Genomic DNA, 23,237 nt, shown 5'->3' on the forward strand with positions numbered 1-23,237 from the left:
CCTATTCCTTCTTGGCCTCATCCCCATTAACTATTGGTCATAGGAGGGAAGGTTTGCAGATCTCCCATTACAAAAGAAAAGGCACTGTTAACAAAAAAAATCCAAGGGTCATGAAAAGAGGAGATGAAAGAGAAGACAACAACATTACAAAACCTGGCATCACATTGAACATCTCATATTGTGCCCTGCATTGGCTCATCATCTCTTCTATGTAAGTCACTGGTGTATACTGAAATACTGGTATACTGGAATATTAAGTATTTGGAAGTTTGCTCTCTTTAAATCTGAATTAGGAAATGTACTTACCTTATAATCTAGTAAAAAGTCATAAATCTATACAGTTCAGCCTATTATCTTGCAATGTTGATTCAAAGGAAGGCAACAAGCCATATGAGGAGAAAGTCATTTAAGCGAAATATTCCTTTCTGACTTCAAATATAGATAATAATTCCCTGGATCAATGCCCAATCTCAAGTAATCTAGCAATCATTACCTGTCATATAATTACAATCAGGCTAGAACCTAACAGACTGTACCGTATTGATTTTAATAATCTGTTAGTCCTGTCATAGGGGTGATGAGAGTCTAGTCTACTTTCTAGAGGGTAGATCTTTAAAATATAAAATTGTCTTTTGATATTATGAAATGTTTATAATAAGTAATGACTCTTGCCCATACCAACTTCTATTTTTGCCAATAGTTACATGACCTTAAACAAAAGAGCCATATATGTAACACATACACTAAGCTTAGAAGTTATCTGGCCATGCATGTGAATATTCTGTTACAGATTCTGTTACTTTCCAGATAGTTTTCAGTAACCACACAGTAAAATGCCTGTCACAATTCTATAGCGGGATTTCCAGGAGCAATGGGTTCCTTCCCTGTCCCTCAAGCTAGGAGGACCCTAGGCTCCCTAGGCTATCCCAGATAATCCCTGATGGTGGAGATGCTGGGGTCACATAACTTGCTATTCCCCCATATGCATGCTGATCAGTTTCCTCCCCCACCCAAGCAGATAAGTGTCAGGAGTAGGTCAACACAAATCTTGATAGATAGGGGAAACAGAGGAGGATAAAAGAAAACTTCAATCATACAAACACATTCACAAAACAACCCAGTGGAAATCAAGAGAACAGTAGTAGAGGCAATCCAAATGGGAAAGAGGATTGGGATAAACACACATTACCAAATCCATACATACAGCTCCTGTAAACTGCACCAACTGACTGTTACTAATACCAGGGGGTGTAGATACCAGAGGTGCCGAGGTAAGAAGAGACTGCTCACACTGCTGTGCACCATCTCTTTCTGATCTAATACTGGATATACTGTACAATTGGTGCTGACTCTGCTGAGGTAAGAAAAGGCTGCTCACACTGCTGTCCTTCCTGTCTTTCTAATCTAATAAAAAAGATGCTGGTATGCTGATGTAAGAAGAGGGTGCTCACACTGCTGTCCACCCTGTCTGTTTGATCTAATAGCAGAGATACCATGGGAGATTACATAAGAAGTGGCTGCTTACACTGTTGTCCACTTTTTTTCTGATATAATACTGGAGATATCAGAAGTTTGAAGGTAAGAAGGCACTAGTCACATTGCTTTCCACCCTGTCTTTCTGATGTAATATTGTAGATACCAGGGGTGCTGAGGTAAGAAGAGACTGCTCACACTGCTGTGCACCATGTCTTTCTGATTTAATGCTGGATATAGTATTAATACTGAGAATAGAAGAGGCTCCTCACACTGCTATCCACCCTGTCTCTCTGATTTAATACTGGATATACAATTGGTGCTGAGGTAAGAAGAGACTGCTCACACTGCTTTCCACCTTGTCCTTCTGAACACTGTGTGGCTGTTGTGCACTGGACATAGCTTGTCAGTATATTTTATAGATTATATTTGGGTCACAGCAAACACTCAGTTTTTGTAAGAACAAGATGCACATCAGTGTTACCATGGGTGATTAGATAAGAAGAGGCTGCTTACACTGTTATCCATGCTGTCTTTCTGATCTAATATTAAATACACTATTGGTGCTGACGTTACAAGAGGCTGCTCACATTGCTTTCCACGCTACCTGATTTAAGACTGGATATACAATTGGTGCTAAGGTCATTGCAACCACTCGGTATTCAGAAGAACAAGAACAAGGTGCACATCAGTGTTAGCATCCTCTTATCTCCGCACCCCTAATATCCTAAGTATTAGAATATCCACTGAGAGTATATATTCCCTCGCATGAAGGGAGGGGGCAGAAATACCTATTGCACATGCATGCTCACAGTCACCTGTCCTAATAACATTCTATCACAGTTTTTTTTATCTGTGTTTCAAGATAGCAGCCACTTTCATCCTTTATTTCTGTAGCATGGAAGAAGTACATGGCACTAAGGCTGGATGGATCCAGTGATTTGGGCAGCTTCAGATTGGTGCAAGCAAACCCTGAGGGCAGGTGCACACGGTTAGTAAACGCTGCAGGCTGGATGCTGCCTACTTGTGCAGCATCCAACCCGCAGCGTCCAGATGTTACAGCATAGTGGATGCAATTTCAAGAAACCCCATGTCCACTATGCGTCCAGAGACACCCGCTACTTACCTGTGGAGATGGACATGCGGCACGTCTTTCCAGACCACAGCATATCTATTTATCTTGTGGAGACTCGTGTCTCCGCAAGATAAATTTAATCCGTCCAATGTATTGGACACAATGATTCCGCACGATTCAATGAACACATGCAGAATCACCTGCGTTCAATAGCCAGAATCGCTTTGGACATAGCGGGCATGTGCTACGTGCAAAGCGCTGTCAATTACTGAACATCTGCACATACCCTAAAACATAGTGCATAGGGGTGCCTTATCACACTTTTCATTCAAATGCAAAAATAATTTCAGTCAAAAGAATTATTCTGATCTCTGCCTTTCATGGCTGAGATGAAAATAACTTCTACTGTAGGCCACGACCACCAGAGGCAGGGGTTGCGAAAACAGCCGAGTACAGATGAACTACGCGCTTTGCATAACTCCCATAAAAATAAATGGAAGATAGAAAAAAATAGCACAGCGAGCTTTTTCTTTTTGGCGTTATACCAATCGCATAGCTCTCCTTGTTATTTTTTTTCCGCAATTTCCATTCATGTCTCTGGGCAAAGAACAGATGCGCTCGGCTGTTGTTGTAACTCCGCATTTAGGGCTATGGAGGTAAAAGCAGTTATTTCCATCTTGGCCAAGAAAGGTAGAGATGGGAATAACCCTTTAAAATAGGAGTTCTAAAACATATCATTTAGTTCATTACACCACTTCGGTAGAACATTTTTATATGTATAATGACACAACAGTAAGTAGTCTAAATTCAATGTTGCTGTGGAAAATCTTTGCTAATACAGTTATGACTAGGACTTGAATAGGATTTGACCTTCACATGGCTTTGTGGTGCATTATCTACAACACTTGAAAATGATAGTCAATCTCTGATCTAAGATGTTGCGCCAAGATGTGGAAAGCACTTATATTGCCTGAGAGCCCTAGCGATTATAATGCTTTGTATAATGGACTGCATGGATGATCTGATGTGAAACTGTGACATGATGTACATCAATGAAGAAAACATGCACAGTCCCTTCATTTAGAGAATTTACATAAATGCATAGATTTATCTAGCCGTGATTAGTTCACTATAAGCGAGCAGAAGTTGCATGAAGCCTGTATTGCTTCCATCTCGGTATGACAATCAATTCATCAACACAACAGGCAAGAAATTGCAGCAGGGATGAGAACTTGGTTCTATTGGAAGTTCAGTGCAGTGTCTAATAATGATCATTTAATTGAACACTAATGAGCTGTGCATGGGAACCCATGGCATTGCTGTTTTCACCATGACACATCTGACTGGAGTTTGACTAACACCTTTAGGTTCTTGGTGACATTCCAAAAGTATAATGTGGTCTGTGCTGTTGTGGAATATATGCCACTAATCAGCCTAGCAAGGAAAACAAGTAAATGAAAGCAATAAATATTGTATATTCACTAATATGTTTTGTTTTTGGATTTTACGGGATGCATTGCAAATCTATTAAACTATTTTAAATTATGCAACAACAGCTAAACTAGGAGCGTGGAGCATGCATGATTGATTACATTACTACCGCTCTACTTCACATTACTAAACTTAGTCAAACTGGAGCAGGAGGACTAAGAGGATTTAGCTGGAGAAGCAAACAACAATTGTCCTAATGCTTTGCTGAAATTGGATACCAGGAACAATAAGAGCCCGCAGCTCCTAGCAAAGTGACTGCAGTCCAGATGGCCCTGCCTAGGGGAATACGCAAACTGTGATTTACTTGTCTCGATCTTCTAGACTGTTTGTCCTGGTGAGTTGTGTTTTTAGATCTTGTGTGTTTCACACAGTATCATGCTGACTTGCTTCATAAAGCATCAAGGTTTCCTATCATATGTCTACAGTGGATGAATGCGCATATTCCTACATATTCCTGGCTATATTTTACTGTAATGCACTATGGAATTCATAACACTGCATTGTCACTCCTGAATAAAGTGCAGGCTCCCATATGTGCTCACAGTATGATCTATCTGTATTTGAAGTTCAGTCCTAAGAATTGCAATATAACCCTCCACACATGACATATGATAAAACAGGCTACATCAGCGCACAACAATGTATAGTTTCAATCTAATAGCAATTTTCTTCATTGGAAGGTAATGTAGGATGAGTCTACATGTATCTCACGCCTCCTGACGAAGCCCAGTACAATGCAATAATAGCAATTTTCTTTAGAGGAGGGCAATACATGTAGAATGAGTCTACATGCATTTCACGCTTCCTGACGAAGCCGAATACAGTGAAACGCACGTAGAGGTGCATGTGCACCCGACCTCATACTCCTCTTACTGTGCTCCACCACTGGCTCACCATGTCTCAAAGTGTTAGTGATATACAATAGCCATAAGATTATTTTTTTTATAGTATTTCTTTATGCTCTTTAGTGGGGAAAATAAGTATTTGATACAGTGCCAATTTTGCAAGTTTTTGAAGTGTACCTATAATAAAAATTGCTGACCTCTCCATTCTTGTTTGATGGGAAAATTAGCAAAATCAGCAGTTTATTTAAATACTTATTTTCCCCACTATATGTTATATATGTATACCTATGGGGCTTTCTACACTCTTTTATGTTCAGAGATTCTACAACCTCTTATGCTATGAGTTTATTACTTTGTAATTGCCAGTACATTTCTGCTATTCTTTTGTCAGCCAGTGTATACTATTAGTGATGATCGAGCATACTCGTTGCTCGGGTATTCCTGAGCACGCCCGGGTGACCTCCAAGTATTTATGACTGCTCGTAGATTTAGTTTCATCTGGGCAGTTGAATGATTTACAGCTACTAGGCAGGCTGAGTACATATGGGGGTTGCCTGGTTGCTAGGGAATCCCCACATGTAATCAAGCTGTCTAATAGCTGTAAATCATTCAGCTGCCGCGATGAAAACTAAGTCTCTGAGCAGTCATAAATACTCGGAGGTCACCCGAGCGTGCTTAGGAAAACCCGAGCAACGAGTACACTTGCTCATCACTATATACTATATTTCTTTATGCTATGGTTAAGTTACACTTGCACTAATTCGGAAAGCAGGTTTAGGGGATACATCACCTCTAGCATAAGCAATTCTTGTATCCTTCTGTGGAAAATTCCATTATTCCTCCTGATGTGTGTTTTTTTTAGTTTATCTCTTATTGGATATATATATATCTAATAAAAAATATTTATATTTTGCATTATTATTTTTGGTTGCCATATGTTTTTTTTCTTTATTTTATTTATATTCATGTGATTATTTCTACTGGAAAATCCTTACGGTTCTTTATGCATTTCATCTTTGTTTCATGTACAGTCTAAATGCAACTTCCTTGCATTCCTTCCAGTTCTACCTTTAACAATGACTCCAATGTTAAAGCTTCACTTCTTTTTCAGAAGACTGGCATGATGCTCATACTCCTGCTATTATCGTACACTCCAATGAATTAGCAGCTGCAATGACTGAGCCTATGAGCTGTAGTAGATTTTGGTTTTCTGTCTTCTCTAGATCTTATCCTGTATAATATTGTAATATGACCATTAATGCAGTAGTATAAGTAAGCCCTAAGGTCCTAGAAGAACATGAGTATTTGACCTAAAGACAAAAAGCAAAATTCTTAGTCCCAAATGCCGTTTCTGTAACAATGTCTCCCCTCACCTAACATTTCCCATATTTCGGCAGTATTCACACATTGAACATAGCTTTTTAGTTATCATATTTTATGGTGCTGGGTACTTTGAACAGCCTCAGGATTTGGGTGTGGTTACTACTGATGACCATCCCATATGTCACTTTTGCTATGAGAGGGATATATTTCACTATTAGTAATAAAATACCTAAGTAACAAAATCTGTGTAATTCCCTATACTTATAATCATAAGTATAATAAGAATTATTTGGTGGAAAGAATGTTTTGTTTTCTGCTTCCAGAGCATTTTGTGAATGATAATGAGAGCCACTCTATACTTTCCATAGCTATACTCCTGATGTGACCTGAAGGCATGTCAGATAATATGAAGAAAATAATGTAAGTGCTGATTTGCTTTATTGCTGTACTTAGAAACTGTGTATTTGTAATAATGCAGTGGATAATGTACAATATATGCATGTCTCAGCAAAATATAATTTTAAAAATTAACCTACAATAGGATATAAAAATAAATAAGAACAGTAGTGATGAGCGAATATACTAGCACGCTCGGGTGACCTCCGAGTATTTGTTAGTGTTCGGAGATTAAGTTTTCATCGCGGCAGCTGAATGATTTACAGCTATTAGCCAGGCTGAGTACATGTGGGGGTTGCCTGGTTGCTAGGGAATCTCCACATGTAATCAAGCTGGCTAATAGCTGTAAATCATTCAGCTGAGGCGATGAAAACTTAATCTCTGAACACTAACAAATACTCGGAGGACACCCGAGCGTGCTCGGGAAATCTCGAGCAACGAGTATATTCGCTCATCACTAAAAAGCAGTTAAAACAATTTTATGTACTTGGGGAGACGCCAAGGACACAAAGAAAAAGAAGGTGGTTCCGACAACCAATTAGAGTTGGAAAAATTGGAATCTCTGACCAAAGTTCAGACCTGCTGCCCACGGTGCTTCTTAAATGACTTGTCCACATAGTTTACCTGGCATTGATGTTTGATAGTAAATCATCAAATTCCTTAACTGGACTCCTTCTGGGCACTTTTAACTGACTCACATCTTTATCAAAGTATCTTTATACCATTGTATGATCAATTTGGAAAAATAAAAGGCATCCTTCTGCTTTTGTAGTTGTGGAATAAACTACAACATATTGGCATCATTTACAAGATTGTGACTTTCTCTAGTTTGTGTGATCTAGAATATGAATATGCTTGGAAAACATTTCACTTCTTAATTATTTTACTGCTGAATGATGGATGTTTCATGATGTTGCTTGTCAAGGAGACCCAAAGTATTTGGTTGTCACCATATTGCAGAGGACATCTGGCACACTACCTTGTCTTCCAGACCCACCAACTGGTAGACAAAGATCGGCGCAAGTTTCTAGTGCTGAAGAGTGGATTTCTAGATAAGAGTACATGTTAGAAGTATAACTATGCCTGAAATTACACTTATTTATGTCTTCTTTAAGTGGCTTAGAGGTTACTACACATTCTGGCAATATGACTACACAGTGATATGGGTAGAGTTATTTCTCCAACTAAAATATTATTGATCCCTTACCCTAAATGTGCAGTCAATATAGAAAATGGGCAGCAAATTCCTCTATCCCGTAGTTGAAGAAAAATTATTACAATGGAGTTTTAGATGAGTTATTGAATGCTAATTAACGACTTTTGTAAGGAGACCTGGAGTATTGCGTGTGAGGCTTATGGAATTGCTACCCTTTCTATTTTAGTAACATTGTGAACATTTCTTTCCTTCCACATTTCAATGTTTGCTGACCTATAAGAATTTGTCCATGTATTGATATTCTTCCACATCTCCTTTTATCAGATTATCTTTTTTTCAGCTGCAGTATGGCTTTACAAACAAATCCTCTGAAATGTTTAGATTTCCTAGTGAGAATCTAAGTCGGTTTTTATAGTATGTCCTCAACTAGTGTCTGAGTAATGCAAAATGAATCAGTTGCTGGGGTACATAAATCAATAGGCAAAAAAAAGTATCAAAAAGAGGAAAACAAGTTCAATGCTAAAATGGTTTTCACAATTTCCTAATACCATATACTGATATTGTCAATTCATATTATAAGGAATATCCAGCATACATCTTTATTGTAGTTTTCAAGGTTCCCTGAAGAAATGATATAATTGCAAGTAATATTTACCCATAGCTTCATCCAATCTTATTCAGCCAGCAGCAGGTCTTATGAAACTGATACATGGAGCTGAGTGATGAAATGTGTGGGCAGTTGTATAAATGGACATTGCACTGCACCCTAGGGACATAAACAATGAGGAATGATGCGCAACATAGCTACATAGATATATGATATTTTCCATGCTTTATGTGGTGGAAAAATAACACAGCAACGAGCAAAATGCTTAACATTGTGGTTATGATGTTGAATTAATAGGGTTGTCAAGGACATATATATTGATGACATATTCTAAGGAAATATCATCATTATAAGATCCGTTGAGGTCCGAAACCATAGGTCCATATACTATGTAGTGGCTGCTCTCAGGTACTGCAGATCAACTGCTACTGAAATGAATGAGAGGTGATTTCGTGCACCCAAGGATGGTTTGGAGCCTTGCTACTCTGTACATTGTGTTCATCCGCCTGCAGCGGAAGCTACATACAACTGACCAATGAGAGAGCCAAATGTTGGACTTCCACAATCTGATACTGATGATCTATCGACCCTTGAAAAACCCTATAATATGCTGTTTTTGGCAACTGGATGTTAATTTTGTGAATGAGATAGTCCATAAACAGCCACAAGTGTCTTCAATATAACATCATGTCTTCTACCACCTGTACATTTCACACCATGCATCTGAGGATACAAAATCTCAACCAGGGCCCAACTTACCATGTGCCATAATAATACTGTTTTTTCTTAGATATAGCATAAGTGCTTGTTAACCCCATTACACACTAGGCCCTAGATGCGACTGCTACCCTGAGCCTCCCAAAAGTACAATCCTATAACCAAAATGCCTAAAGAACTTTAGAAATTGCATAATCTAGGACAGGAGTTTCATATATTAACATTTCCAGTGTAAAGAAGCATACCGATGCCCATAACGAAAATATATATATATATATGTTATCCACTAATGTAAATGTCCTCAATGGCAGGATTGTGCAGCCATAATTGCAAACCTTTATTGCTTTCAATGCCTGTGAGAAGACCAACAGCATCAGCAATACACCTGGCGGTGGAATAGCCATCTATTGTGAAGAAAATGGCCAACATATTCAATCTGCTGCAGGAAGTGTTCTCTGACAAAGGAGTCACAAAGCTGTAGATATTGATCTGAAGAATCCCAGAATTAAACAAGAGCTATAGAGGTCAAACAACACAAATTAATTGCTAACTAGTTTTAGAATGGATGGTCTCCAGACAATGGATGATAGAAGGCTAGTTATACTATGAAGGTCATAATCCTACAGTATAAGCAGAGGATGTACATAACATATAATAACTGCTGAATAGAATACGCCCGTGACACAAATGGGTTCTGAATTGTTCTCCTCTCGCAAGGTTTAATTACTTCATGTTCTTTTAATCCAAGGAAATCTCCCTGTCTTCAGGGCTTTTCGTCCTCCCACCTTCCGCAGCTGCCTCTCATCTATACTCTATATGTTATTTGTTTGTTTATACCCTGTCGGTCTATTTCATATTTCTCAGTCACTCTTCCTCCTAATTTCAGTCTTTGACTGACAAACACATCCTGCTTTATATTCCCAATTTCTCATCTTTTTACAGAGTGGTGTCTCTCCCACACAATCATTGTTCCTGTCATTTTCCTTCTCGATATGTCTGTCTGTTTTATATATTTTGTCTATATTGGTAGAAGAAGAGATTTATTATTTAGATATTAATGCTCTAAAAGACAGACACTTCAGTTTCTTCTCTCTATGACATCAACGGGGACTGGAGAATGAAAAGTTATGGAATGATATGGCAATTAAAAATGTATAATCTTTCCTCGGATGCTTAAAGGGGTCATCTGTTTTGGACAACCCTTCTTAGAATTTTCTGGACACAGTCAATGACTGTTGGGTGGTCACTACCCAATGTGATCTGCTTCCATAACTGGAGCATAAGGGCATATTTGTACAAGCTAGCCACAGCTGTTAAATGACCCACGATCGTTTAGTAGCCTGTTATATGATTTAATGGCCGGTTTCGATGGGCCAATGAACATTCTATGCACACACAATGATAATTAATATGATCATTCTGTGTGCATACAAAATCATTTTATTGGTTGCACATCACCTGTTTACACAGGATGATGTACTGGCGATAGCAATGATTTTAAGTTTGCTTAATACCTATTACACTGTATGAACAAGTGTTTTGTTTATTGGGTGGATGATTGCCAGCCTATTTAGATGGGGATATTTTTGAGACAAAGCATTCCTAAGAACACTTGTTTACAGATGGTCCCTCTAATAGACCTTCAATTAAAATCAATGAATATCCATTAATCTAAAAAGACTCTCGAGTTCTTCCAGAGCCATGTGTGATGTTTTTTGGCCAGGTAGCCCCTAGTCATAAAGAGGTTTTGCAAGTACTCCTATATGAGCATACTCAATGCACAGCATGAGAAATGTGTAAGTACCACTGATTGATAGTATCTGTAATACAGATTAGGATGCTGGGTAACAGACTGAGAACCTGACCAATGGATTTCACCTTCCAAACATAACTTACTAGGTTATTTCAAGGAGTTATTTTATTGACGCCAAAATATATACAGCAGTTCAGCCACCGACATGATTTCTGTGGGGTGGTATGGTGATAAAGTATCTGTACTATATGTGTGGTGTGTCCCTTATTGAAAAAGGATGCTTCAGGTTCCCTTTGGTCATGTTGGAACCTGTTAAAAACAGCTGTGTATGGTCTCCTATGGGTAAGAATTGGGCTTTGTTCACATGTAACATGTTCAAATGATCATTTCTGTGATGCAGCTGAGAATGTCAGATAGTAGCAGTAATCACTAGACGCCAGGGGTTATAAGGAGGAGAACTAAATGGAATCATAATCAGAACTGACAAACTTTCCAAACCAGTCACTATGATCACTAGAATGGTAGCTTGCAACCCGTAATTTAAAAGAAATCTCCACTATCTTGAATAGCTGGTCTTTTATTATTTTCTAGGATGGGAAGAACCCTATTTTCTTTTGCCATCTTTGCAAAATCAGTTATCAACATGACCATTTGATTGGCACAAAAATTGCTCGGTTTAAATTCTGCGTTACAGCTCCTAATGTAGACCGACACATGTGCCCAGTATGGCGAGTATGGAGGTCAACAACACACTTTGCCTTTGGCCAGGGCATTTAGATACAGAGAAAAGGGGCAACAAATATAATATTTGCCTGGATGAAAGGAAACCTTCCCTGACTGCATGATATATTTACCAGCAGTTGAATAAATTGATCTGTTTTTAATGGATTTACCTATTTTCCTTATGTACATTTACTGCAATCCAGCAATATGATGTATTGCCTTCTGCATCCGCAGCTCATTTTATTTTACTTTGTCCTCTAACACAAGCACATAACAGTACCATGCACTATACTTGATTTACTGGAGCATGGATGAGTATGTTGCCTCTTTCAGGTCATCTTGAACTTGAGATTACAGAAACTGAAAGCTAATGTAAAAGTTTCAGAGACCGCCATTTTACATTCACAATTGTTAGTGAACCTTTTTACCCCAAGAGAAATACTTCTGATAAGAGTTGTACAGGTGATGGAACTACAATGCACAGCTGCGGAGAATTCAATGACTTCATCTACTACAGTGACTAAAGCCAAGAAAAAAAACCAAAATGAGCAAATAAACTGTAATAAGTCATAGTACATGTAGATAACATTGGGTACTTAGTTAATACTGTTTTTATCAAAAAAGTGTAAAAAAGCCATCCCACCGGGACAAGGTGTACCCAACTGGGACGGTCCTACCCTGCCTCTAGTATTAAAACCTTACCTTGTGTCAGCCAACAAACACTTCTTAATTTCTGAAGCTTATGCCACAGTATATGAAAGTAAAGGCAATGATTTAGGTCCAGTCTTTTACACTTGCAAATGTCTTTCGTATAAAAGTTATATTTAACTAATCATATCTTCCTTTCCAGCAGCGCTTTGGAAGCATTATTGTTGTTTTAATACCCAGCCCAATTATTTCATACTGTGCTAATGATTGTTATTGCAAGTGCGTATTATAATGGAAGAAAGCCTGAGCAATTTGTGCCGACTTTCAGGTAATAATTAATGGTCAGATTTAATATTTGGTTTCGAATTAAAGAACAGATTGGGCAGGTTCTGTTCCCATCACAATGCACTGCTTCTCGAGCGGTATGTAGGGGGTACATGTTCAGTTTGCCACATTGTATGCACCATGAGGATGGAATATAACAGTTTTGTTAATATGTGGCATCCACTGGCTTAAATCATTATAGGGGATGAATCTTTTCGATTGGGTGTTCACCAGCTGCAAGGTCTATAGAGCTATCTAATCAGTAGTATGATCACATAACAGAATGTGCAAGACTGACTGGTAGCAAAGTATATAATTACATTTTCCAGTGTTAAAGGAAGAAAAAAGGTCACCTCGGATCGATTCACAGTCATAGCTCTTGGGTGCCCAAACTGCTGTTCGGATCAGCGGTGATCTATAATTCTCAGCATGACGCGGAAGATTTTGGAATATTTGACCTTTTCACCTCAACTAATTCTCTCATTGGAAACTCTCATCTATATTGTCAATGGAGTAATGAAATATATATTTTATTGCGTGTTAACTTTATGCCATGATGGATGTGTTATGCCACCGAAGGAGGTTGAATTAAAGGAATAAACCCTTTCCCACTAATCTGAACCTTTTAATACAAGACTACCCTACCCCAAAATGAAAGTTTTGATGATAAGGTATGAGTTATTGTAATGAACAGTAGACCCACAACTACATTAGAAGGCAACATAAAAAGCAAAGGTGCAGTACAGGATCCCAAGAACCGTAGATGTTGGTTAAAAAGTACAAGATATTGCGCCAATTTTATTTCAAGGTTCTTGTTTGTATGACTTAAAGTTCTTATATGTATCCCCGCTGCTTGCCTATTAATGGCGAATTACCATGAATGCAGAAAGATAGGTGTCAGAATTGTCTCGGAACCTTTATTTCAGAGCCAAGATGAACTCAGAATACTGTAAATATTTTCCCAACATTAACAAAATGGTTTACATTTCATTACACAGTTCAAGTCCTGATTTAGGGTGATGGAAAGAGGACTGAAATAAAATTGCTTGCTTCATTGAAAATGCAAACACAAAAGAAAGTAATGAGCACTGTGCAAAGAAAGACATGCAATTGATTTCAATAATTCATTGCTACCCAATATGCTAACTCAGTAGTAGCTCCAGCTGCACCAGTGCACATATAGAAGGCTGTCATAAAGCAAATTTAAGGCACAAGCTCAGCACAATTTAGGCATACAGACTCATAGAAAGAAGGGCTGCGTTATATTAGCAGGAACGTGAAATTACACTACATAACATACGATGACTGTCAGCAACAGAATGCATGCTGAAAACCTGCATTAGGTAACATTAAAAATGCATTAGGTAACATTAAAAAATGACATTTTCATTTTAAGGCACTGTATATGTGGGATTTTCTGCTAAATAAATGAACTATCTTGCTGCATTCTTTCAGAGGGTAGCTGTCTGCACCAACATCAGCGACTGCTATTTTTATATTCAAATTGCCTCTTCTGAGAAAAAGAGGACTTAAACTCTATAGCGCCACTTGTTGGAAGTTGCGATCCTACAAGTCACAATCAACCCTTTAGGCTACGTTCACATTTGCGTTGTGCGCCGCAGCGTCGGCGGCGCAACGCACAACGCAAACAAAACCGCAACAAAACGCACGCTAAAACGCTGCGTTTTGCGATGCATGCGTCCTTTTTGGCCGAAAGTTGGACGCAAAAAAAATGCAACCTGTTGCATTCTCTGCGCCCAACGCTTGCGGCCATGCGTCGCAAAACTCAGCACAACGCATGTCCATGCACCCCCATGTTAAATATAGGGGCGCATGACGCATGCGGCGACGCTGCGGTGCCCGACGCTGCAGCGCCGAATGCTAATGTGAACGTAGACTAAACGAGTCGTGCAATATGACTTAGGATAAAAGCCAAATCAGTATCTCAATTCGCAGACACGGTGCTATTTTTATAGGATTTTTGCGCGTCCTTCTACACAGGATACATTAATGACTCAAGATGTTTAGAATGCACCATTATTATTATTTAGAGAAAAGTCCATTAAATGAGATTTCTGGTTATTTCCCAGGTTTAGGATTTGGAGTATATCAGAAGACTCATTAGGACAGAGAATTGTTGATTAGTGGATCACTTATAGAATATGGTAAAATGAATTCAATAGTTTAAGATTTCAGTATCTCCAGAGAACCTATGAAGAACCTGCTCATCTTTACTTGCAATGTTAGATTGCATGTGTGATTTCCATGGATAGGGAAAACTCTCATTAAAACTTTAATCTCTAAGTGTTGTAAATGCTCCAAGAAGTGATCCTGTTACTTGCTGTGAAAATAGGAACAACAATCACTGAGATCAGGGCTGCTGCTCTGTAGGGGCTGCTACTCCTGCCACATAGGGAAGGCTATGCATGCAGCTAGCTCTAGTTTGGACAAAGAAACTGACACGGAGAGAAAGGAGCTGGTTACTCAGTGTGAGGGTCCTCTCTGTGGGGGAATAATACCAAATCTGATAAACATACTCAACACACCATTCCTTCCCCATAGAGACATTGTATACATTCTTATCTTCACAATCTATAACATTTACAACTATTTAAACTAAACATCATAGATAGTATACGCACTAGGGTGGCTAACTTGACTTTTATTTTTTCAGGACAGCTTATCAAAACAATCAAGGACAGAAAATATTATTTACGGGCACATTGGAACACTATAACCTGATGAGTGCTATATGTCTACAGTCCATAATTCTAATATGAAGACATCAGCTGCATTCACCGTAAACTGTAAAATGAGGATAATGAAAATCAAAAAAATCTGTACAAATTTCTTTAGCTTCAAAAAATCATGGCTGTCTTACATTTTTTATTTTTACATACCAAAAAAGTGCTTAATTTTTACTGACTGTTCTGGAATTTCTGAACGACTGGCAACCCTGATACCCATTGTTGGGAGCTTCAGCCCAACTACTACTATTCCTAATAGACCTACCTTGAGAGTGGCTTCCGAGAAGTGATGCTGGCAACGATGATGCTTTCTCTCCTTGGAGTGGCCACTGCTTTAAAAGTCCCCATCCAGAACTTCTCAAAAAGCTGTTTTTCCCCTTGCTGGATGCTGGCCATAGTCACTGGAGAGTGAAGAGAAGGACAGATGTTCTGCTGCCAACCCCACCGCCCAGTGAGAAGAAGAGCTCAGGAGCTGTCCAAATGCTGAAAGTACTGACTGTGCTCAGCTACAGGCAGGCAGGGCTGCTGGAGGGGAGGAGGACTCTGCTTTCTTCACCTCCTCCCCTTTGCCAAACGTCTGGACCTGGGATTCCAGGCAATGGCAAACTGCAGTGGCTTCTCCTATGGACCAGGCTGTGATTCCAGGCAATGCCAAACTACAGTGGCGTCTCCTGTTAGATCCCACTCCCTACACAGTTTCAAAGAGGTGGAAGTGTGAGGAGCATAAAAGCAGAATCTCCTCATCCCTCCTCTTCTGCAGGATTGGATGGGCAGGGAGGGTGACAGATGTGTGTCAATATACATGCATGTGTAGGAAAGTCTGGGCTCTTGTTTTGTCTTCTCTTCCTCTGTGACGTTTCTACAAGGGCTGGCAGTCCCTTACCCACCCCATGATTCCTTTATCCCACCTCCACCCACTGCCACACTCCCTCCTTTTGTATCAGAAAAAAGACAAGTGCTTGCTTCCCAGGCCTGACCTATCTGCATAACAAAAGCCTCCAGGGCAAGCGTGTGCCTGCCATAATGGTCTAAGGTTCAGTTTTGCAATGACCCAGAATAAATCTTGGAGCGCAGGAGGGTGTGGAGCACTAGAGACCTATTCAAGGAAAAAACTGCACTGCAAACTCCCCCTTACTAATAGACTTCGCTTTTATCAAAGGGAGACCTGCAGTCTGTGCATTACACTAACCCTTTGCACGCCAATGTGTGTGTGCTGTACTGTCTTGGATGTTCTAGTAGATGAGAGCTGCACATGTTGCAAAACAGCTATAAATTGTTGTATTTCATTGTATAACTTAGCGCCCAGGCTAACTCAGCATTTGCAAATTAATACTAAAGATTTCCCCTTGATATGATAAGATTTCTTAGTCTTGGTTCTTTTTAAAGAGACAAACATGAATATTGTTCTTAAAATATAAAAGTTTTTTTTTTAAGTAAAATAATTTGTTTCATGGAAAAATTATATTTTTCCATTCCATAAACATGATATTTTACCACTAAAAATTAAATAACTAATCATGCATGATTAATAACTTGATTGCTCAATGAGGCAGATTTTGCAACAATTTTAGGATACGGTCACATATCCTAGCGCTCTCCACAATTTTCACACCATAGTATATTGTAATCCATATGTAATCGGTTTTTATACATCAGAAATGTTTTACAATTTACTAGAAAAAAATACAGTGTCAATTGTTAGCCACTTCACCCCCAGGCAATTGTTTTATTTTTCGCTCCCCTTCTACCCAGAGACATAACTTTTTAAATTTTTCTGTCAATATGGCCATGTGAGAGCTTGTTTTTTGTTGGACAATTTGTACTTTTGAACTACACTATTGATTTTAGCACAGAGTGTACTGGAAAATGGGAAAAAAATTCCAAGTTCGGTGAAATTGCTAAAAAGTTCAATTCCAGAATTATTTTTAGAGTTTTTTTATTTACCATATTCAATAAATGCTGAAGCTGACCTGGTAATATGGTTTTTCAGGTCAGCAGGAGTGTGCAGATACCAAACATGGATGGGTTCTTTTTTATTTGTGGTGAAAAAAAATCCAAAATTTGTCAGAAAATGTCACCATTTTCTGATACCCGTAGTGTCTCCACTTTTAAGGATCTGGGGCTTACTTTTTGCAGGCCAAGCTTCTGTTTTTTTTTTTTATACCATTTTGGGTTAATACAAAGTTTTGATCGCCTGTTATTGCATTTTATTGCAATATTTAGGGGGCCAAATATACTTAAGTTTACGTTATATTATGATAGATCAGACATTTCTGAACACAGCGATACCAAATATGTGTATTTTTCATTATTGTTTTATTTTGAATGAGGTCAAAATGGGTGTAATTTGAACTTTTGTGTTTTTTTTATTTTTTTTAAGATAATTAAAACTTTTTTTTTAACTTTTTACTGGCTTAAATAGTCCCCTTAGGAAATTTGAAGCTGCAATAATCCGAAATTCATTCATAGGAAATTTATAATGACATGCACGGGGGTCTTCTGCAGTCCCCCAGCTGTCATGATAACCCATCGGTGCCCTGCGATCAATTGACAGTGGTGTCATTGGACGGGTTTTGTGAAGCACTGCCAGCTAGTGAGTGTTAAATGCCGCTGTCAGAGATCTACCCACAGCTGCTAAATGCACATGACAGCTGATCAGATCAGCTGTTATGTCCAGGGAAAGATGGGGACACGATCAATGACATGAAGGGGTTAAAAAAATTGAAATTTATCTGTAAAAATCGGAAGCTATATGGTTGATCATCAATAAAAATCGGACAGTAAAATGACCAATGCAATCAATAAGTATATGAGTGTAGAAAAAAACTTGGATCCCATAGGGATCATCTGTTTAGGATCCGATTTTTATGGATATTGAGTGCCTTACTAGGGCAGTGGGGTACTCAAAGGGGATGTCACGGCGGCTGCGACCCGGTCCGTGGCCCTGGGAGCCAAATAAAAGGGAAAAGGTCTTTAAAGGGATATTGTAAATGAGTCTGTCGTGATGCCACCTGTGGTGTCCGGTGAACAGTAGGACCGACACTGCTTTAAAGGGGTCCTCTGGGGGATGTTGTTGCAGCAAAGATGGTAACGCTTCCCACAGGTGAAGCTGGGTCCCCAGGGGTCCTATAGTCCTATAGTGTATGGCGATAATGGTGTATGCCGGACAATGAGTAAAGGACATAAGTTATAAAGTCTTTACCTGGTTTACTGGTGGTAGTAGTCCACAGTCCAGAGTATCAGTTACAGGTGTCCTAAGGTCCGGCCGGCTCAGAGGCAATGGGAGAATCTCCTTCCCAGTTGAGGTCCGTGAGCCCTTCCTTCTTGTGCTGTTGTATGAGGTCCCTGCTGCCACTAAGTGGAGCAAAGCTTACTGGCAAAGTCTTCTTTCCCCTGTCTTGGGACAGGTACCGGCATGACGGGCAGCTTGAGCCGTTTTATAGGGACTCTATCATGCCCTGGGCTTTTCAGGTGCTGCTATGTCTCAGGCATGGTGTGGGCCAATTACATGCAGTTCTTGGCCCTCCGGTTCTGCTCTGTGTCTTAGAGTCCCACAAAAGCCTCGGGCTCCCGGTACCCAGCTGCTGCGCTCTGGCTCTGAGGGTGTCCGATCGATGTTCCCCTCTGAGCCCTTTTTCTCTCTTTTGCTCCTTCCCTCTGTAGCTCCACCACATACAACCCTTCGGGTTCTCTCACTCCTTTCAGAGGCTGCAGCTTCTTCGTGGCTGCTCGGCTTCTCTGTCTGCTCTCAGTTCCAGACTTCCTTCTCCTTCAGTGTCTCTATCAGACTGTCCTGTCCACTGTCTCTCTCAGATTGGCTAACTCCTCCTCCAGGTCAGGATACATATAACTCAGGGAAGCTCCCCTGAATCCAGGTCCTGAGCTCCCCTTCCTAGCCTGGATTTGGAATGTGTTGTGTGTGGGTGCCTTACCTGGGAAAGAGAACTCCATTGCCTCCAAGCATGATATTACCCTCTCCGAAGGGAAGGTAACATCACTGTAGCAACCGGTTACCTGGGGTGCTACAGATATATTGCCACTATTACCCTAGCAAACTGTATATGATCATGTACATTTTAAAGGTATAAAATCAGGTGTCACATGAATGACAATATGGATGAAAGTCATTTGAGTTTTCCTGCGGAAGCTCTGACAATTTTTCATACGCTTGTCTGACCCCAGCCATAGGCTCAGTTTACATCCGTATGGCATCTATTTTAATACATCAGTAATTTTTTTAATTTACTAGAACAAATGCAATTTGATATGTTATAAAATTGCAATGTATCCATAAAATCAGATGCTATATAGTTGATCCTTATGGAATCCGATTTTTTATGCGCACCCATAGAATTGAAGTGGCGAGTCTCCTCTGACATACGGAAGAAACTAGTGCATGCTGCAATTCTTTTTACATGTAGATTCAGTCCAAGGGAAAAAACAGCCTGATTGAATAACATTGGTCCCAGTAGTGTTGTCCATGTGCTTGTCACTTTTTTATTGGACAGTACTTACGGTACTCCATAAATTCCTTAGCCTTAGGTCTCTTTCACACGTCAGTGTCTCAGGTACATGTGATAGTTTTTAAATGTACTGGAGACAGTGACACATATAGACCCATTCAAATGAATCGGTCTCTGCACATATCTGTATTTTTTCACGGACCGTGTGCCCGAGTGACCCACATGTAGACATGCCCTTTTTTGTGCAGCTGCACGGATCACACGGACACATTCAAGTCAATCACACTAAATAATGAACGCCATATAGCCTCCAAAAACACCACTGTAGGTGCTCAATCCATATGAAAAAAATGTAGGAAATACACAAAGACCGAAGAAAATAACGGATGGCACTCACCAATGCAGGACCTGTTGAAGCGCTGAAGCGCGAAACAGCTGTATTCTGTACATTGCACATGTCTTCCGTGCCTGAGCTGCACAGTATATAGTAAAGCAAGTGAAAACCGCATTGGTGAGTGCCATCCATTATTTTCTTCGGTCATTGTGTACATTCAAGTCAATGTTAACACGTACCGCACACGGATGCCGTCCGTGTGATGCATCAGTATCACACGGACGGCCGCCGGAGAAGAAGCGGTACAGTTAGTGCTGTTCCCTGGTGACTGGTGCTGAAGCCTGCTCTCATCATTCTCCCCTGCTCTGTCGGTGATAGGCCCGAGCAGAGGAGAATGATGTCCGAACGATGACAGCAGGTGGGGCTTTTGGGACTCTTACTCCCATCATCCAACACCTGCTGTCACTAATAACAGTCATTTAGGGTAGGGTTTCCACACATGTGCCGCACGTAGTACACACACAGACACAAGGACACGGATATCTCCGATACTGGTTTTTCCGGTACTGGAAATAAACAGACGTGTGAAACCGGCCTTATTGTGATTGCTTTCACTGCTTTAGAGAATTGCAATTACTGTATAAAATACTATACATGCACTTTCACATGTGACTTTGCTGTAATTTAATAAGTTACAGTAAAGGTGCAGAGCTCTACTATACTATTACTATTACCTGTACATGTGAATATACTCTGATAATTATTATTAATAGGAAAATCACCAATAACATTTACAGCACCTTTGGACAATTGTGGCTTTGCCTAATGAGAAAAACAAACATTTTTTCTAATCCTGTAATTCCACCATTAACATGTTAATAGGTTATCTATCCCAAGGTTTACCCAATATAAATTAAGACCACCACCTTTAACCTTTTACAGCAGTCTAGCAACCTGCATATAAGCCCCAAACACCCTCTGCATGTCCAAAAAAATACTTTTTATAAACCCCAATATGGCGTGGTCCAGTTCGATGGGCATCTCTGGTCTTGTTCGGAGCCTCCTCTGTCCCTGCAATGTCTGTCCTCCTGCCCCGCTTCTCATGGATGATGCATTATTATTATTTATTTATATATCACCATTAATTCCATGGTGCTGTACATGATAAAAGGGGTTACGTACAGGGTGATAGATATTGTTTACAGTAAACAAATTTACAATGACAGACTGGTACAGAGGGGAGAGGAACCTGTCCTTGTGGACTTACATTGCATCAAACGTTATCCACACAGTGCCTACAATCTTGCTCCTGCTCAGGTGTACTTCCCTCTGACCTGTTGAGGGCAGAGTAGATGAGTAATGCGCATGCGCCGGGAGAGGCCAAAGAGCGCTAATGACCCAGAAGTAAAGTTTGGCAAAAGTGCATTACAGTAGTTTGCTCTGCCTCAACAGAACAAAGTACACCTGCATAGGAAAGAGATTGAGGGCTCTGTGTAGGTGACGTAGGATGTGTCATCCACATGAAGAAGAGCAGGAGGATGGTGACTGCAGGGATAGAGGAAGCGCTGAGCAACACCAGCAACAACCATTAGATTACTAAAGGTATTTTTGGGCAAATGGAGAGGAGATTGGGGACTTACAGGTGCCTCTCACAAAATTAGAATATAATCAAAAAGTGAAACTCATGTATTATATAGAGTCATTACAAACACTCTGTTTGTTATGACTCTATATAAATATATGAGTTTCACTTTTTGTATTGAAGAACTGAAATGAATTAATTTTTTGATGATATTCTAATTTTGTGAGAAGCACTTGTATATACAGGTTGCTAGACTGCTGTAAAAGAGACATTAACCCCTTTCTGACATCTGACATACTATCCCGTCGAGGTGGGGTGGACCCGTATGACCACCGACGGGATAGTACGTCATACGCGATCGGCCGCGCTCACGGGGGGAGCGAAGCCGATCGCGGCCGGGTGTCAGCTGCATATCGCAGCTGACATCCGGCACTATGTGCCAGGAGCGGTCACGGACCGCCCCCGGCACATTAACCCCCAGCACACCGCGATCAAACATGATCGCGGTGTACCGGCGGTATAGGGAAGCATCGCTGTTAGGGTTTCCAATGGCAAGGAAACATCAGAAGCATAGAATAAACGGACAAGCTCTCGGGTGATGGAAACTAGAGCTGACCGCGATGCTAAACCTACACACCACACTAGAAGTAGCCAGGGGGCATTCCTGCGTTGTCTCTAGATGCCGCGCGCCAGCCGGAGAACTAACTACCCCTGGTAGAAGAAAACACAGTCCTGGCTTGCCTCCAGAGAATGTCCCCACAGGAGATAGCAGCCCCCCACATATAATAACGGTGAGAGCAGATGAAAAGACACACATAGTATGAAAGCAGATTTAGCACAGAGAGGCCCGCTAACTAAATAGCAGAAAGATACAACAGAGGACTTCGCGGTCAGCTGCAAAACCCTTCAAAACACCATCCTGAAATTACCTTAACTCATGTGACAACTCATGCCACTGGAGTGGTAATTTCAGCCCAACAAGAGCTTCCAGCTGCAGAGATTCACATATGTGCAAACTGGACAAAACATACAAAAATAGACTTAAGGACTAAAGTGTCCAACTTAGCTGAGCAGAAAACTGGGAGCAGGAACATGCAACAGAATCACTCTGGATACATTGATGGCCAGCATTAGAATGACTGAGGAGCAAGGTTAAATAGGATACTCCCACATCCTGATAGGAACAGGTGAACTGAGAAGGCAAAGCTTGCAGGACACCAGTACCACAAGAGACCACCGGGGGAGCCCACGAACCGAATCACAACAGTACCCCCCCCTTAAGGAGGGGGCACCGAACCCTCACAAGAACCACCAGGGCGATCTGGATGAGCCCTATGAAAGGCACGGACCAAATCAGAAGCATGAACATCAGAAGCTGTAACCCAAGAATTATCCTCTTGACCGTAGCCCTTCCATTTCACCAGATATTGAAGTCTCCGTCTGGAAACACGGGAGTCCAAGATTTTCTCCACCACGTACTCCAATTCACCCTCAACCAGCACAGGAGCAGGAGGCTCAACAGAAGGCACAAGTGGTACCTCATACCTCCGCAATAATGACCGATGGAAGACATTATGGAT

At 40.3% G+C, this 23,237-nt stretch overlaps 1 protein-coding gene across 3 annotated transcripts in view; it reads right to left on the bottom strand.

Annotated features, from left to right (window-relative positions):
* SRRM4 (serine/arginine repetitive matrix 4) overlaps nucleotides 1–16,141 on the bottom strand; it is a 201,441-nt gene extending 185,300 nt beyond the window's left edge. The window contains exon 1 of one of the 3 annotated variants that reach the window (XM_077292100.1): nucleotides 15,544–16,141. In XM_077292100.1, the coding sequence (XP_077148215.1) occupies nucleotides 15,544–15,674 (131 nt within the window). In that variant the 5' untranslated portion in view covers nucleotides 15,675–16,141. The remainder of the gene's footprint in view (nucleotides 1–15,543) is intronic. The other 2 variants (XM_077292129.1, XM_077292124.1) reach the window with 2 other exon arrangements.
* Between the last annotated feature and the right edge of the window lie 7,096 nt (nucleotides 16,142–23,237).

The sequence above is a fragment of the Ranitomeya variabilis genome, chromosome 1 (genome assembly GCF_051348905.1).
Source record: "Ranitomeya variabilis isolate aRanVar5 chromosome 1, aRanVar5.hap1, whole genome shotgun sequence".
In the NCBI taxonomy this organism is placed as follows: domain Eukaryota; kingdom Metazoa; phylum Chordata; class Amphibia; order Anura; family Dendrobatidae; genus Ranitomeya; species Ranitomeya variabilis.